The sequence below is a fragment of the Monodon monoceros genome, unplaced genomic scaffold (assembly GCF_005190385.1).
Source record: "Monodon monoceros isolate NGI ecotype Baffin Bay Population unplaced genomic scaffold, NGI_Narwhal_1 Super_Scaffold_19, whole genome shotgun sequence".
NCBI lineage: Eukaryota > Metazoa > Chordata > Mammalia > Artiodactyla > Monodontidae > Monodon > Monodon monoceros.
Genome location: NW_021703775.1, coordinates 65,751,367 through 65,764,640, shown reverse-complemented (window position 1 = coordinate 65,764,640; position 13,274 = coordinate 65,751,367). Strand labels below are relative to the sequence as shown.

Sequence of the window (13,274 nt, the reverse complement as noted above, 5' to 3'; positions counted from 1 at the left end):
TTTCTAACTGTGAAGAAAAAGAACAGACACATGAGTCTTTAATGGGTTGGGGCCATTGGCTTAATTAAACAAGACAAAACAAAACAAAAACACCCTGCTCTCCCTTCTCCCTTGAGCACCGGAAGTGGAAGTGGATTGGGCCCGGCAAGCACGAGGTTCTTGGGTGGAGGGGGAGGGTGGGTAAGAGTGACCCATCTGAGAAGCTGTGGAGTGGGGCTTGCCCCTCATGGCCACCGGGAGTGTGCTCTCCCAGGCAGAGACAAAGACACAGATTTGAGGAAAGGCCTGATCTCAGGAGGGGTGAGACCGTGGATGCCACACAAGTGGTCTATTGGGGTGGATTTAATTTATTTTATACAAAGTCTAATTCACATGTAATATGGGCTGAGTGTGGCAGTTGGGATTGTAGCCCCAAAAACATATCTTTGACTCATCTGTTCCAGGGTCAGCTTGGCACTGCTTCGTCTTAGACCTTTGCTGCCTTCCAGCCCCTTGGCCTTAGCAACCCCTCCCCTTTCCCCTCTGGGAAGATGACTTGGGATTCTTGAAGCCTCTGGGTCCTTGGGCATCGCGATGGCTACAGCAGCTCATCGTCCCTGCTGCCTGGGCCTAGAGGTTCTGGGTCTCTCATTACATCACATATGAGGATATATGGCAGCAGCCTGGCCCTGTCCTGGCACAAGTAGGTGCTCAGTGACAGGAATCCGGTGCACCCTGGATCCCTCCGCGGCTGCCTGCAGGACAGGAGGGGTGGGTGCTGGCTTCTCTTTACCAGCCTACCTTGGGCTGGTGGTCGGGGGAGCCTCTCCTCTCAGAGAACCTCCTGCCAGGCACCCTCATGAAGGCAGCAGTGGTTCATTCCAGATCCTTCCAGGGCATTTGCTCTGATGCCGACCCCCTCCGTGACGTAATATGCTGTCTGGCTCCCAGCTGCCCACTTCTACCTCATGTCACCACAGCTGGGTACCCTCAGCCACACCCACACACTCAAACCAGCCCCAAACCTCTAAGACCCTGTAAGGGGGGGACCTGTGCTGGAGACCCAGAACTTCCCGTTCTCGTGGATCTGGCCCCCACTTCTTATCCAGTCACTTCGACTTTTGATCATCCCTGGGGTTACATCCCCACGTTGCATCCCGGTTTCATCACCTGGGTCCCTGTCCGGTCTCCCGGCAGCTGGGGTTCTGCTTTGTTTCTTCAGACCTCCAGGAAGCCGGCCTCGAAACCCTAGCACGGGGCAGGTCCCCTTTCTGACCAATTCTCTTACCTCTGAGCTGGATTGCTCCACACTGCTTGCTTCCTGAAAGCCAGCCTACGGGGCCCAGCCCTCGTTACCCACGCTGCCGGCCTAACCATGCAGGGGGACAGTCCAGCTCTCTCTCAAGCAAGTTTCCTGAAGCTGGCTGTTCTCACACACTCACCTGGGCCTGGGTGGCTGAACTTCCTCCTGTGTCCTGCAGCCCAGGCAGTTCCCAGGGCCCAGCCTCCAGCCCCTGGGTGTGGCTCTGCCCCCCCCCCCCCCCCCCCGTGGCCTGAGCTCTGCTCTGAGGTTACGCTCACTGGGTGTGTACAGACATTTCCCAATAGAGCGGTGGGTTGTGGTCCCTCTTGGTAGTTTAATCAACTGTTCCTTGAGTGCCTTGGAAGAGATTGTCCCTGTCACCCCTGTCTGAATAACTGGACAAGTCATGGAGCCACAGCCTATCCCTGGGGGAGGGAGCTTAGTCCTCAGGACCCAGTTTAACATGTTCTTGAGTCATGATCTACTTCAACAAGAAAGGGCTTGAGGTCTATAATTTTTCCAAACTTAAAAATTCAGCTTTGAAGCAGATGTGGAGGATTGGCCCTTAGCTGTACCCTGTGGGTGAGGATTCTCGTCTTTTGACAACCCACTGAGCTGGCGTTGAATCACCCAATTACTGCAAATTCTTTTCTAAATAGAAAGCACTCCACAGCCTCCAGTGGAAAAATTCCAAATTCTGCAGCGAATATCTAGCTCACTGGCAGAAGCAGGTTTTGGGCATGAACAATGGTTCTTCACTTCAGTTTCAACTCCAGCAGAAGTTCTGCAGATAACCTGGGAATAAAGTTGGCAGAGAAGCCCCTGGGGGAGACTAGGGTGTGTGTGTGTGTGTGTGTGTGTGTGTGTGTGTGTGTGTGTGTGTGCCTGCCTGCCTTACCCACACATCCTTCTAAGCTTCAGCCCCCACGGGGTTCAGAGAATAGGTTGCTTTGTTTGCGAGGCTTGGTTGTACCCACTCAGTCTGAGAGGCATGTGGGTGCATGGGGTAGAGCATCTGAGATATGCCTCTGAGACAGGCTTAGCCGGAGAGGCAGCAGGGCTGCACTGATGGGCTGGAAGCTTTGCTTTTAGGGCTTTGGAGCTGAGCTTGGGGAGGAGGGTGGGTGGAGCTGTGTGTCTTAATGCCGCCTCAGGCTTCTTATCTCTGGAGCAGTCAGCTTCTAAACAGAGCTCATAATAGGCACATAAAAGCTGTGCCACTATTTAACCTTAAAAAAAAAGAAGAAGCTTTCCACCTGTACAAGTACATACGTATGCTTGCAAATGGAGTGATGGAACAGTCAAGGGTAATGAAATGTTCAAAAAAATACAAGGAATGAAAGACAGATTTCATTCTAGAGCCAGGCACACCTGTTCACGTTTTACTCTGTTCTCTTCCTAGCTGTGTAACCTCAGGCAAGGCACTGGGCGGAGGGGGGCGGGGAGTGAATGGACGAGAGGTGCTTTGGTTTTCTCATCTGCAAAAACCAGGAGAATGCTCTCTGCTTCATTCATTGTTGAACGAATTAAATGGTTTCACAGAGCTAACCCAAGTAAGACACCTGGCTCATGAAGCACGTGGTAAATATCGTTTCCTGCTAAATTAAGACCAGCACTTGAAGGATTAAAGAGTGTCGTTGTGGGGTCCAAAGTTATAGTTACTCGTTGAACCCCAAGGCAAACCAGGATCTAGGACTGCAAACAGCGATTGTTTAGAATTTAGGAGAGCCTCTGGGCAGTGCCCTCTCCAGGCCTTTCCTACCTCTCAGGAGGAGTTTGGTTGGCTCACCCTCTCTGAGGTTGTCTGACGCTTGGCTGTCCCCCTTGCCTTCTGGGGTGACTGGCATCAGTGTGACTCAGTCGGCCAGCCCGTCAGGCCACCTCCTTCTGCTGGCGCTTGTCCTGGGCATGGCTGGCGCTGGCCTCCCGCTGCAGCCCGTGGCCCAGCACACAGAGCTCTGGGGGCGGTGCACCCCTGCTGCCGCCCTTCGGTTCTGGGGCACAGGGACTGTTCCATGGCTCTGTGTCCTTGGGGCTCTCCTCGCTGCTGCTGCAGAGAGAAAGCACACGTGCCAATCAGACCCTCCTCATTCCTCTGGCCCCGCCCCATCTCCATTCTGTCTCTCTCAAGCCCTCCCGTCTGTGTCACCCACAGACCTGGTGGACTCTTGGTGCCAGGCCTCTGCCTTTCCATATCAGCTTTGCCTGATGGTGCTGTCCTTGTGGGTGTCCGCTGTGGCTGGGCACCGTGAGAACCAAGCTCCTGGCGTTTCAGAGGACAGGCTGAGTCCTGTTCTCTCTTGGGATGCCCAGATCCTGCTGCTGTGAACAAAGCATCTCCCTCAGGAACTCGGGAGCCAGGCCTTTATTTTGTTTTTGTTTTAAAAGCACTTCTTATTTAATAAGGAGCTAGGCTTAGCTAGCTGAATCAAAAATAACACCAACAATAACAGCAAAAAAAACCCTGCTTTGCTCAGCTGCCACCCTTTTCCTGAATGGAATAAAATGAAAACTGCTTGGCTCAGACCTGGCATTTGGCTAGAATAGAGCTTCCCAGCTGCTGAGTGCCACAGTGAGAGGGGCTCTGAACAGCGAGGGACACCCAATGTGCTCTGGGAGCACAGAATGGAGGGTGGTCACAAGCACGGATCAAGCCTAGGCCAGATGGGGGACCAGCTCGGAAAGCCACACTGGCTACGGGCAGCCAGGCTAGCCTCACAAACACCACGTGGAGGGTGGAGTCGGCTGTCTGGGTTCGAGTCCTGGCCCTTCCACTTACTAGCTGTGTGACCTATAGCATGTTGATTGATCTCTCTGATTCTCAGTTTCCTGCTTTGTGAAAGGGAGATAGTAATAATACCCATCTCATAGGACACTCAAAGTTATCAATATTGGATGACGCCTGGAAAACTCGCCACACACTAACCGGCATATGACAGGTGCTCACTAAATTGTCGGCTGTCACTGGTGCTGTTTTGTAGTAGGACTAGGAAGTCGCACCTGCAAGGGACCTGAGGGACCACCCTGTCATATTACAGGTGGGCACCTGAGGCTCGGAGCCTCTCCATCAGTCACCTGAGGACCAGGACTGGCCCCAGCTCCGCACATGCACAGACCAGAAGCCCTTCTCTCTGCCCGTGATGGCACCTTCTTGACTGTATTATGAGTGTGCTCGGCTCTGTGTGGTTACGCTTACGTGGGACGTCCAACCAGCGGAGGACAAGTTTGAGTTTGGATCCTAACAAGATCAGGGTGGCAGGAATGGTGGGGGGAGGTGGAGTGGGCACTGACACTGGCCGTCATACGTGATTTTCAGGCAGTGAGGAACCCACCCTGTTCCTTAGAGCCAGTCTCATCTATGTGAGCCTCTGGCCCCATCATAAGTCCCTGCAGGACCCAGTGATTTGTGGGCCACAGCTCCCACCTTATTTTTTCTTCTTCCTGTGCCCCTTTTGAGCAGGGGTGGGGGCATGACACTTTGCTGCTCCCAGACTGGAGCAGAGGACAGGCCGTGGCACGCAGTGTCAGTGGAGGCTGACGCCGAGGTGTGACGCAGGATTTGGTTCTTGAACTGTGTCTTCCCCACCCCCAACCAGGTCCCAAATATGTGTGAGGCTCAGGCCAGGAGGTCGACTGTTTTGGTTGCCATATGGCTGTGTTTCCACCTGTTCCCAGACCTGCTGGGGAGCCAGGCAGCCCAGGTCTCCAGGAAACGGGGTCAGGGGGCTGCAGAGAGACCCTGACTGGCTGGTCCAGTCCTGGCAAAATTAAAAGCACCGCATTTAGCGGAGCAAGTCTGGGCACACTGAGACCTGGATAGAGACAGGTGCCTTCACCTGGGCATTCAACACGTAAATAACAGTTGAAGCTCAGTAACAGAGCTTCCTGGGGAAGCCTCCAAGGACTGTGCCCCATCCCTGGGCCCCAAAATGGGGAAGATATCAACACCATCAGTTTTTCTAAAAAAGGGGCACGGGATGACCTGCAGGGGATCAACACCAGACACAGGCCAGTGCATCCTGCAAGCCTGCCTCGGCTGCGAGATACAATGGGTAGGGCTGTCCCTGCAAGTCCCTGCTTGGGGAAACAGCCTGTAGGAGTTTCCGGCTCTCGGGCACTGGCTTGTTGTCTTGTTGCATGATCTTGGGGGAATCATGCTCAGTTCCCTGGCATTGTTTCCCATACGCAGGAGGGCAGAAAAAAATGCTTGTCATCTCCAGAGCCGCAAAAGCCCTCCTCTTACAGCTGGTGCACTTCTGCCAATTTTACAGGGCTGAGTGGGGTGTGTGTCTGGGGAATAGGCATTTTCCCATCACATCCATCACGTGCTCACATTTTCACAGTCTGGAACAGCTTAGACGTGTGGTCTGACCAGGAGATACGGGAATGGCTGTGAGTCATTCTGTGACCTTCCATGTGACCTTGGGAAGGCTCCTCTATGAATCCTCCTCCCTCTTTAAAGCTACAGTTACTCCCCATCCCACCTCATCTCTCTGAATATTGAGATTCAGGACATAAAACAACCTTTAAGGCCGCCCTATTCCGAGGAGAAACCTGAAAGAATGGCAATATTTTCTCCTTGAACAATTTTATGTTGCTTTATTATTGCTCCTGCTGTTTTAAAATGTTAGTGTTTTTAATGAATGCCATTTTATTGTCCTTGTTCTCTCAAGCTCTTCTCCTGAAGGGCACAGTTTTAGAAATCTAATAACTGAATAACTGGCTAGTGTGAGGAATAATGCAATAACATTTATAGAGGTTCTCAGATGAAAGGCACTGTGCTGTAGGAAGTTCATTTTAGATTTAAGAAAAGAGCAACATTACATTAAGATTCTTGCAAAAATAATCAATATTTCATTTCTTTCAAGTGGCTGGGGAAGTTTCTATAACTATAATCATGCACAACTTTCCCGAGATAATATCTTTATTTAAAATTGACTGCCTAGTACTTTGTGAAAAACTACCATTTATGCCAGGACAGACTGTGAAGTCTGTAACACATATCGCTCTGGCAGAAATTAACTTCTCATTTACACAACTGTGGGCAATGCAAAGATAGCAAGGACTGCTGTGGGTTGAGCTTTGTCTGATATGATATCAAGACACATTGATAAGAGTTCCTCTTTAATCGACCTCAGATTTACATTTTTCTCCCCGTGCTACAATTTGGGAAAAGATAAGTGTCCCCATAAACTCTGTAAAATAATCACACCACCATTCAAGTCCTTTCAACTCCCAAGGCAATGGCTATACTTTGAGTCATGCCCCCGTGTAGCTGCATGCCCAGACCTGTCTGCGGGGCTGGGCCAAGGACATGCAAGTCAGCTGCCCCTCATGAGAAAGGCACGCTTAGACCTCAGCCGGCCCAGGGCAGGCATGGCAGCCCTTCCGCCTGGGTTCTGGTGCTCAGTGCTCATGGAGAGTCTTGTTCTTTTTTTTTTTTGCGGTACGCGAGCCTCTCACTGTTGTGGCCTCTCCCGTTGCGGAGCACAGGCTCCGGACGCGCAGGCTCAGCGGCCATGGCTCACGGGCCCAGCCACTCCGCGGCCTGTGGGATCTTCCCGGACCGGGGCACGAACCCGCGTCCCCTGCATCAGCAGACGGACTCTCAACCACTGCGCCACCAGGGAAGCCCGAGAGTCTTGTTCTTGCTCTACACTCTTCTGAAAGGGGAGATGGAGATGAGACTGCATTGCAGAAGTGGGGGCAGGTCCTCAGGAGTATGGGGAAGCCAGACTTTTATATTCAATACCTCCAGGACCCGCTGTTTGTTAAGGTGTGTCCCCTGGGTGCCTCCCAGATCCTTTCGGGGGCGGGGGGCGGGGGTGTGTGTCCACGTGGTCAAAACTATTTTCATAATAATACTAAGATGTTATGTGCCCTTTTCACTTATTCTTTCAGGAATGTAGAGTGGAGTTTTCCAGATTACATGATGTGTGATATCACAACAGATTGACTGTGGACATAGGTCTGAGAATCCAACTGTCTGTCTGTGAAGTCCACACCCTAAAGAGGTTTGTAAAACTATAAGACAGTGCCACTCCTTTCGCTCAATTTTTTTGTTGTTGTGGAAAATATAGTTACTTTTCATTAGGATATAGTTTATGTTAACATAGAATGGGGTCGTTTTTGTTTTTTCAATTAATAAATATTTTAAACATCTCTCAATTTTAATTTGTAACGCAGTAAAAAGCGATAGATGCAATGCACATATGCAAAGGCTCCTTGGGGGTCTCGATTTTGAAGAGCTTAAAGAAGTCCTGGGACCAAAAACTTTGAGCACCTCCCACTGAGATGCTGGTCTATTGCCGTAAACCAGGAAAGACAGAAATCAGGCTGCTGGCTCCAGACGGGTGACAATGACTCAACTTTGGGGGTCAAGTCACTTCACCTCAGTTTCCCCAAGTGTAAAATAAGGGGCATATGTGGTTGCACCAACCTGATTGTTTTAAACTTTTTTTTTTTAATTTTAAAATTTTTTTTTAAAACTTTATCTTTAGTACAGCAGAGCCCCTTGCAATTAAATCTTTCTCGGGAACCTGAAGTGTGTAACAGTTGAAAGACGGTTGCTTAAGCATGGGGGACTGGAAGACAGGACATTCCTAGACCCCTCTCCCAGCTGCTCTTCTCTGGGAGCACAGTTTGAAAATTACTGACCCAGATGAGCCTAAGGGCACATCAGCTCTATCCCAATAACTGCAGGGCTGTGGCCCGAGGACTCTCCTTACCTGCTCTGGCCAAGCTGGGATTCACAAGCGTCGCTGGTGGTGCCCGGGACAGGCAGGTGAAAGCGGATGCCCGGCTGGCAGTCAGAAGCTGTCCTTCTGATGAAAGGCTGAGGGTTGAGGGCACACAGGGCTGTCCCTCGCTGTGAGTCTGCCCTCAGTCGTGGCCCTGCGCTGCTCCTCCAGCATCCTGTCGGGTTCCCACAAGGACCTCCAGCTTCAGGTGGCAGCGATGGTGGGGTGAGTTGGGGTACTGTTGAGAATGGTGACTTAGCTTCGAACAGAGAGGAGGTGGCTGGACAGAAAATGGAACATGTGTTCCCAGATGCTTTGCCCGTGGCTGCCCGACTGTCTTCAGAATCTCTTGTTTCCTTGGGCCCCTGACTGGGAGACGCTGGGGGAGATGGGGAGGGGCCAGAGGCAGGGGAACTGGCTTCTGTGCACTGGGCAGGGGGGCTGGAGACCTTGTGCTGAGCGGGTGGGCTTGCCGAGGGAGGGGTGGACAGTTTGTGCTGGGGGGGAGGGGAGGCTCGTTTCTTCACTGTTGGGGGGCTTAGCGTCCTGGGGCTCACTGGAGGGCTGAGCGGTGGGCTGGGGGACCTGTGCACACAGGGCACACTTGGCTGGGCAGGTCTGTGAGTGGAGGGCACGCTTGAGTGCCTCTTGTCCACTCTGGGTGTCCAGTGTGCCCTTGTGGGAGAGGCCTTCCTGACCAGCACGGGGCTTTTGTCTTGGTTCTGCCTTAGGGCCTCGGGAGAATGTGGCCCTCGCATTGGCCTGGTCAGGCTGGGTTCCGAGGTCCTGTCCTGCCCGGATGTGTGGCTGGAGTGGTGCCAGTGGATGACCTTCCGGGGATGCTTGGAGAGGCCTGTGGCCCTGTCCGCTCGTGCCTGACTCTGAGCCCTGCTGCCCTGCACCTCTGGGTTCCCACTGGCTGCTGGTGGGTGACTGAGGTCCAAGGCGAGCTTTCCGGGATTGCAGCCGCTCTTGCTTCTCCCTGGTTCTGTGCTGCGGGCCCTGGCGAGGGTGGCCGTGCTTTTGCTGGGCAGCAGGTCAGAGGGGCTCATGGCGGCTCTTAGCTTTGGGGAAACCAACGTTCTCTGGGCGGGGCCAGCCCCTCCCAGCCCTGGCACGTGGGTCCCTTCAAGGGAGCTCTCTGCTAGATTGCTGTTTTCTGGGGGCTCCAGGGAAGTGAATGATTTGTCCATCAGGATTTCCAGAGGCGGTGGAGGGAGATGCTCTGGGTTCTCCTCTGTTTCACAGTTGAGGTCCTCACTCTTGGATGCTTCTGCTGTGAGCAGAGGGGGAAAGGTGGGAGCAAGGGGCCTCCAGCCTGGGCCCATCCTGAGAGATTCTCCACCTGCTGCTGGAGAAATTCGAGGCTTTGGATACAAAGGGGCAAGTCCCCTGTAAATGGGGAATCTGGGAGGCATGGTGGGGACCCCCCACTTCCTGGGGCAGGGGCTCGGCCCAGAGTCCTTGGAATCCCCCAGTGTCCTTAGACCCTCGGTGGGACTGAAAGTTTCAATGAGTTTCTTGACCGATGTTCTGGTAGGACAGCTCTTGATGTTCCAGTCCCGGGCCCTGGGAGCCTCACTGGTCCTCTCACCTGATGGCATGACATTTGGAAGCTCCTCAGCTTTTCCCGGCCAGGGCTGTTCTCCCTCAGGGTGGGGACAGCATTTCTGCAAGGTGCTCTGACTTGGCAAAATGCTGAAGTTCTTGGTGAGGGACGCCTTCAGCTTGCTGATGGTGCTGCTTGGGGTGACCTTGCAGTAGTGGTCAGGCCTCAGCGCTGTTGCCCTGGGTTGCAGAACCTGCTTCTGGCTGTGCCCCTGCCGTCGGGTGTCCCGGGTGCAAAGCGCCTCCAGCCTCTGGCTGAGGTCTCTCTGGACCCTCTGCAGCTCCTGGAGGGTGGGGTCCTCCACGTGGCTCTTCAGACACCCCTCAGATTGGGACCTCCTCTGCCTTGAGGGGGCCTTCCTGCTGTCGCTGGCCGTGTTCGGTCTTGGGGGCACCATGGTTCTCTCCTCTTCCTCAATCCATTCCTGGTGCTCAGAGGGCACGGGGACAAACTTGATCCTTTCACTGATTGCTTCCTTCATCTTCAGAATCATTTCCTCGTCCTGGGGGCTCCTAAGCCTCCGGGGGTGTGGCTGAAATAGGCTTTCGGCACCAGGTGAAGACCGAGGCCTTGCATGGGAAGTGCTTCCCTGCCCTGCACGCAGACTCAGGCAGCTCTCTTTGTCTTCCACCGCCTCTGGGCTGCTGTCCTCACCTTCACTGAGGGGCGGAGTGTCCATCAACCTGGAGCCTTTAGGAAAGTGTGCTTCCCTGGAGATCCCGATCCCAGGGGAATCACACGGAGCGCTTTGGCCCAGCCCCCAAGGCCTGGAGGCAGTATTTTCTGGGCCTGTGCTGGAGGGCCAGGGGCTCCCCGATCCACCCTGCACTGCTGGCTGAACCTTTGCTGTAAGAGGCCTTGAGAGCGGGCAGTCCTGGGGTCTGGCTGAACCCATCCAGAATGGGCTTTGCTGCCAGGTATGTCTGGACAGCTTGGCCTCCACTGTGGGTGGAATCGCTGGCCTCCACTCTGCAGGCTCCAGCACGAAGTCCCAGCTGGCTCTCTTGCCCAGTTTGTCTGCCAGCTGCACGCACTCATTGTCAGCACCAATGCCACTGTCCTCAGAGCACAAGGGTAAGCCCTGCACTTCAGGGTCACCGTGGCCACTCGCTAAGCTCTCCAGGTGCCCCAGAACCCTGAGGAGGTGCTCATCCGCACCCTTCTTCTTGCACAGCTTGTTTCCCAGGTGGCCCACGGCGCCGTGGAAGTAGCGACTGGAGCCCTCCAGGAGGCTGTCAGAGAGCGAGGCCACCGTGCCGCTGAGCGCCTGCAGCTTGCTAACTGTGTACTGCAGAAGCTGCTGCAAGAGATCTGGCTGCTCCCGGGGCTCTCTTTTCTTCAAAGGCCAAGCCAGATCCTCCTTAACTTCCTGGAGGAGCTCTTCTCCATCCTTGGAGATTTCCCCTAAGAGCTGGTTGACCTCATCAAAACACAGCAACAGGAAGCCGACCATGGGCTGCAGCAGCTCCTGGGTCTGTGTGGCGCAATGGGTGATGCTCATAACTGCTTCGTATTTGGAGAGGCAGGTGTGCAGATAGGTGTAAGCACGCTGGTGGGCCTTCACCAGGGGCTCAGGGAAGTCTACTTTGTCTTCAGACTCGTGGGCAGGAAGGATGGTTTGGCAGTCATGGCCCTGTTTGCTCGACCTGTGACACTTTGGCCTCTTTTCCCATTTGGAAGTCTTCTGCGTATTACTTTCCTCAGTCTCTTCCCCAGAAAAGGCCGCCCCTTGTGATCCATGGGAACTCTGTCCTTTGAATGGAATGTCTGTAGCCACGTAGCTTTGCGATTTGTTCAGCTGGGATGGGGAGGTTTTGGTTTCTGGGATCAGTCCTTCCATATCTTTCCTTTTGCCCGAAGTGGGATCTCTGGTGAGCTGACAAAGACTTTCAGCCACGGATTGGATCCACCTGGGACTTTGCTGCTCTTCTGGCCTCTGTCCCTGGGACGAGCCCCCTCCAGAGTCATAGCAGGTGGAGTTTTGAACCAGCAAAGGGATGGAGCATCTTTCACTGGGCCCCTGACATCCTGGCAGAGTTGCTTTGGGCTTTTTAAAAAACTGGATGCCACTCTTAGCAACGCTGTTAACAATATCACTGTGGGAAGGTGTACATCCCATGATGTCAGCCTGTAGTCATCTCCCATCTGCAACCCTCACAATTTTCAGAGAATTGTACTCAAAACAGGAACAAAAGGCAGTCTTACTAGTCCATCCAGGCAGTTTCCAAGCCAGAATCCTTTGAAGTCCAAGGTGCAATGTCCTAAACTTGGAACCGGCTTTCTTTACTTCCTTGGCCCCATCGTGTAGAGGTAGTGATGCTGCCGCCGTTCTGGTGTTGTTCAAAGTTTTGAACCCTCTGCTGCTGGTGAGCAACAGGGCAGTTCTCGAGGACTTCAGTCCCGTGGATTACCGGACTGCATTTTGCTCGTGTCCTGACAGATGTGCATGGCAAGTGGAACTTTAAGCCTATTAGGTTAATCACGCCCTAGCCAGTCAGCACTCACAGCGTGTTCTAATATAGAACTCAGCATTTACTATCTTGGGAAGCGGATTATTTTTGCACGTGCTTATGCTTTTAATTCTGTTCAGATGCCTGCCATATGAAACCTAGGGAAATGAGCCATAATTGCAAAAGGCTCTGGAAGAGACACATTTGTGGAGGGGAAGCGAGGGCTCACCGTTTATGAATCCTGGCAGAGAAGTGACCTTCACAGTTTAATAAGGGCAAACTAGACGAGTGTGCTCCAACCTGCTGCCATCCAGAAGACCCCAAAACTGCACAGTAGCTGGAAATTGAGGTGATGCATTGTTGTTTGTGTGGCTTATAAAAGTGCTACGACTTTCTAATGCTGGAGGACATCACTAAATAGACAGGGAATAAAGAAGGCTTTCCTCCACACTAGAAAAGGGAGGTAGATCGCAGGGAGCCTTGGAGGGGAAAGCAGGAAAAACTCTCCATCATATAAAGTTTAAGGCTGGTCCCTGTGGACTATAGGGGCTCGGGGAGACAATGCTCTCACAGGAAAAGGCTTTTTACTAAACCTTCCTCATAGGAAAATAAGCTAAACCTGGGCAGTGGAGAGCCATTAGGAGTAGAACTTAAGGGAAAAATGTATTTTCCTTTTCAAGCCCAGCTTCTATACTCAGTCTGAGCCTGGTGCTCTTGCCCATGGCTAAGGTTGCAGCTGCCCATTTAAAACCTCCTTTAGGGCTTCCCTGGTGGCGCAGTGGTTGAGAGTCCGCCTGCCAGTGCAGGGGACACGGGTTCGTGCCCCAGTCCGGGAAGATCCCATATGCCGCGGAGCGGCTGGGCCCGTGAGCCATGGCCGCTGAGCCTGCGCGTCCGGAGTCTGTGTTCCATAACGGGAGAGGCCACAACAGTGAGAGGCCCGCGTACCGCAAAAAAAACCAAACAAAAGAACCTCCTTTAAAACTTTCTTTGCTGTCAGTAAAGTCTAGAGCAGGGGTTTGAAGTTGGAAGACTTGAGTTTAAATACTGAGCTCTTCTCCTTTTAGTTGGGGGAATTTCCACAAGTGATTTAACTTCCCTGAGGCAGAGCTCATCTTTGAAATGGGGATAGTGATATCTACTTTGCGGAGTTTTTGGGGGGATTAAGTCAATTGTCAGCTAATGCTAGGCAA

General features: G+C 53.0%; 1 protein-coding gene across 1 annotated transcript; it reads right to left on the bottom strand.

Moving 5' to 3' along the window:
• Window positions 1-3,154: 3,154 nt before the first annotated feature.
• Window positions 3,155-11,750, bottom strand: PCARE (photoreceptor cilium actin regulator). Its single transcript, XM_029231623.1, has 2 exons — window positions 8,011-11,750; window positions 3,155-3,332 (listed from the first exon to the last, which is right to left on the bottom strand). Exons 1-2 carry the CDS (start codon window positions 11,748-11,750, stop codon window positions 3,155-3,157), a joined length of 3,918 nt encoding a protein of 1,305 aa, XP_029087456.1.
• Between the last annotated feature and the right edge of the window lie 1,524 nt (window positions 11,751-13,274).

Bases quoted from the DNA above. Each gene is read 5' to 3' on its own strand.
- PCARE (XM_029231623.1), bottom strand. From the start codon at position 11,750: ATGGGATGTACACCTTCCCACAGTGATATTGTTAACAGCGTTGCTAAG. The intron at 3,333-8,010 runs GTAAGGAGAGTC...TTCTCTCTGCAG, and splicing joins TCCCAGCTTGGCCAGAGCAG to CAGCAGCGAGGAGAGCCCCA.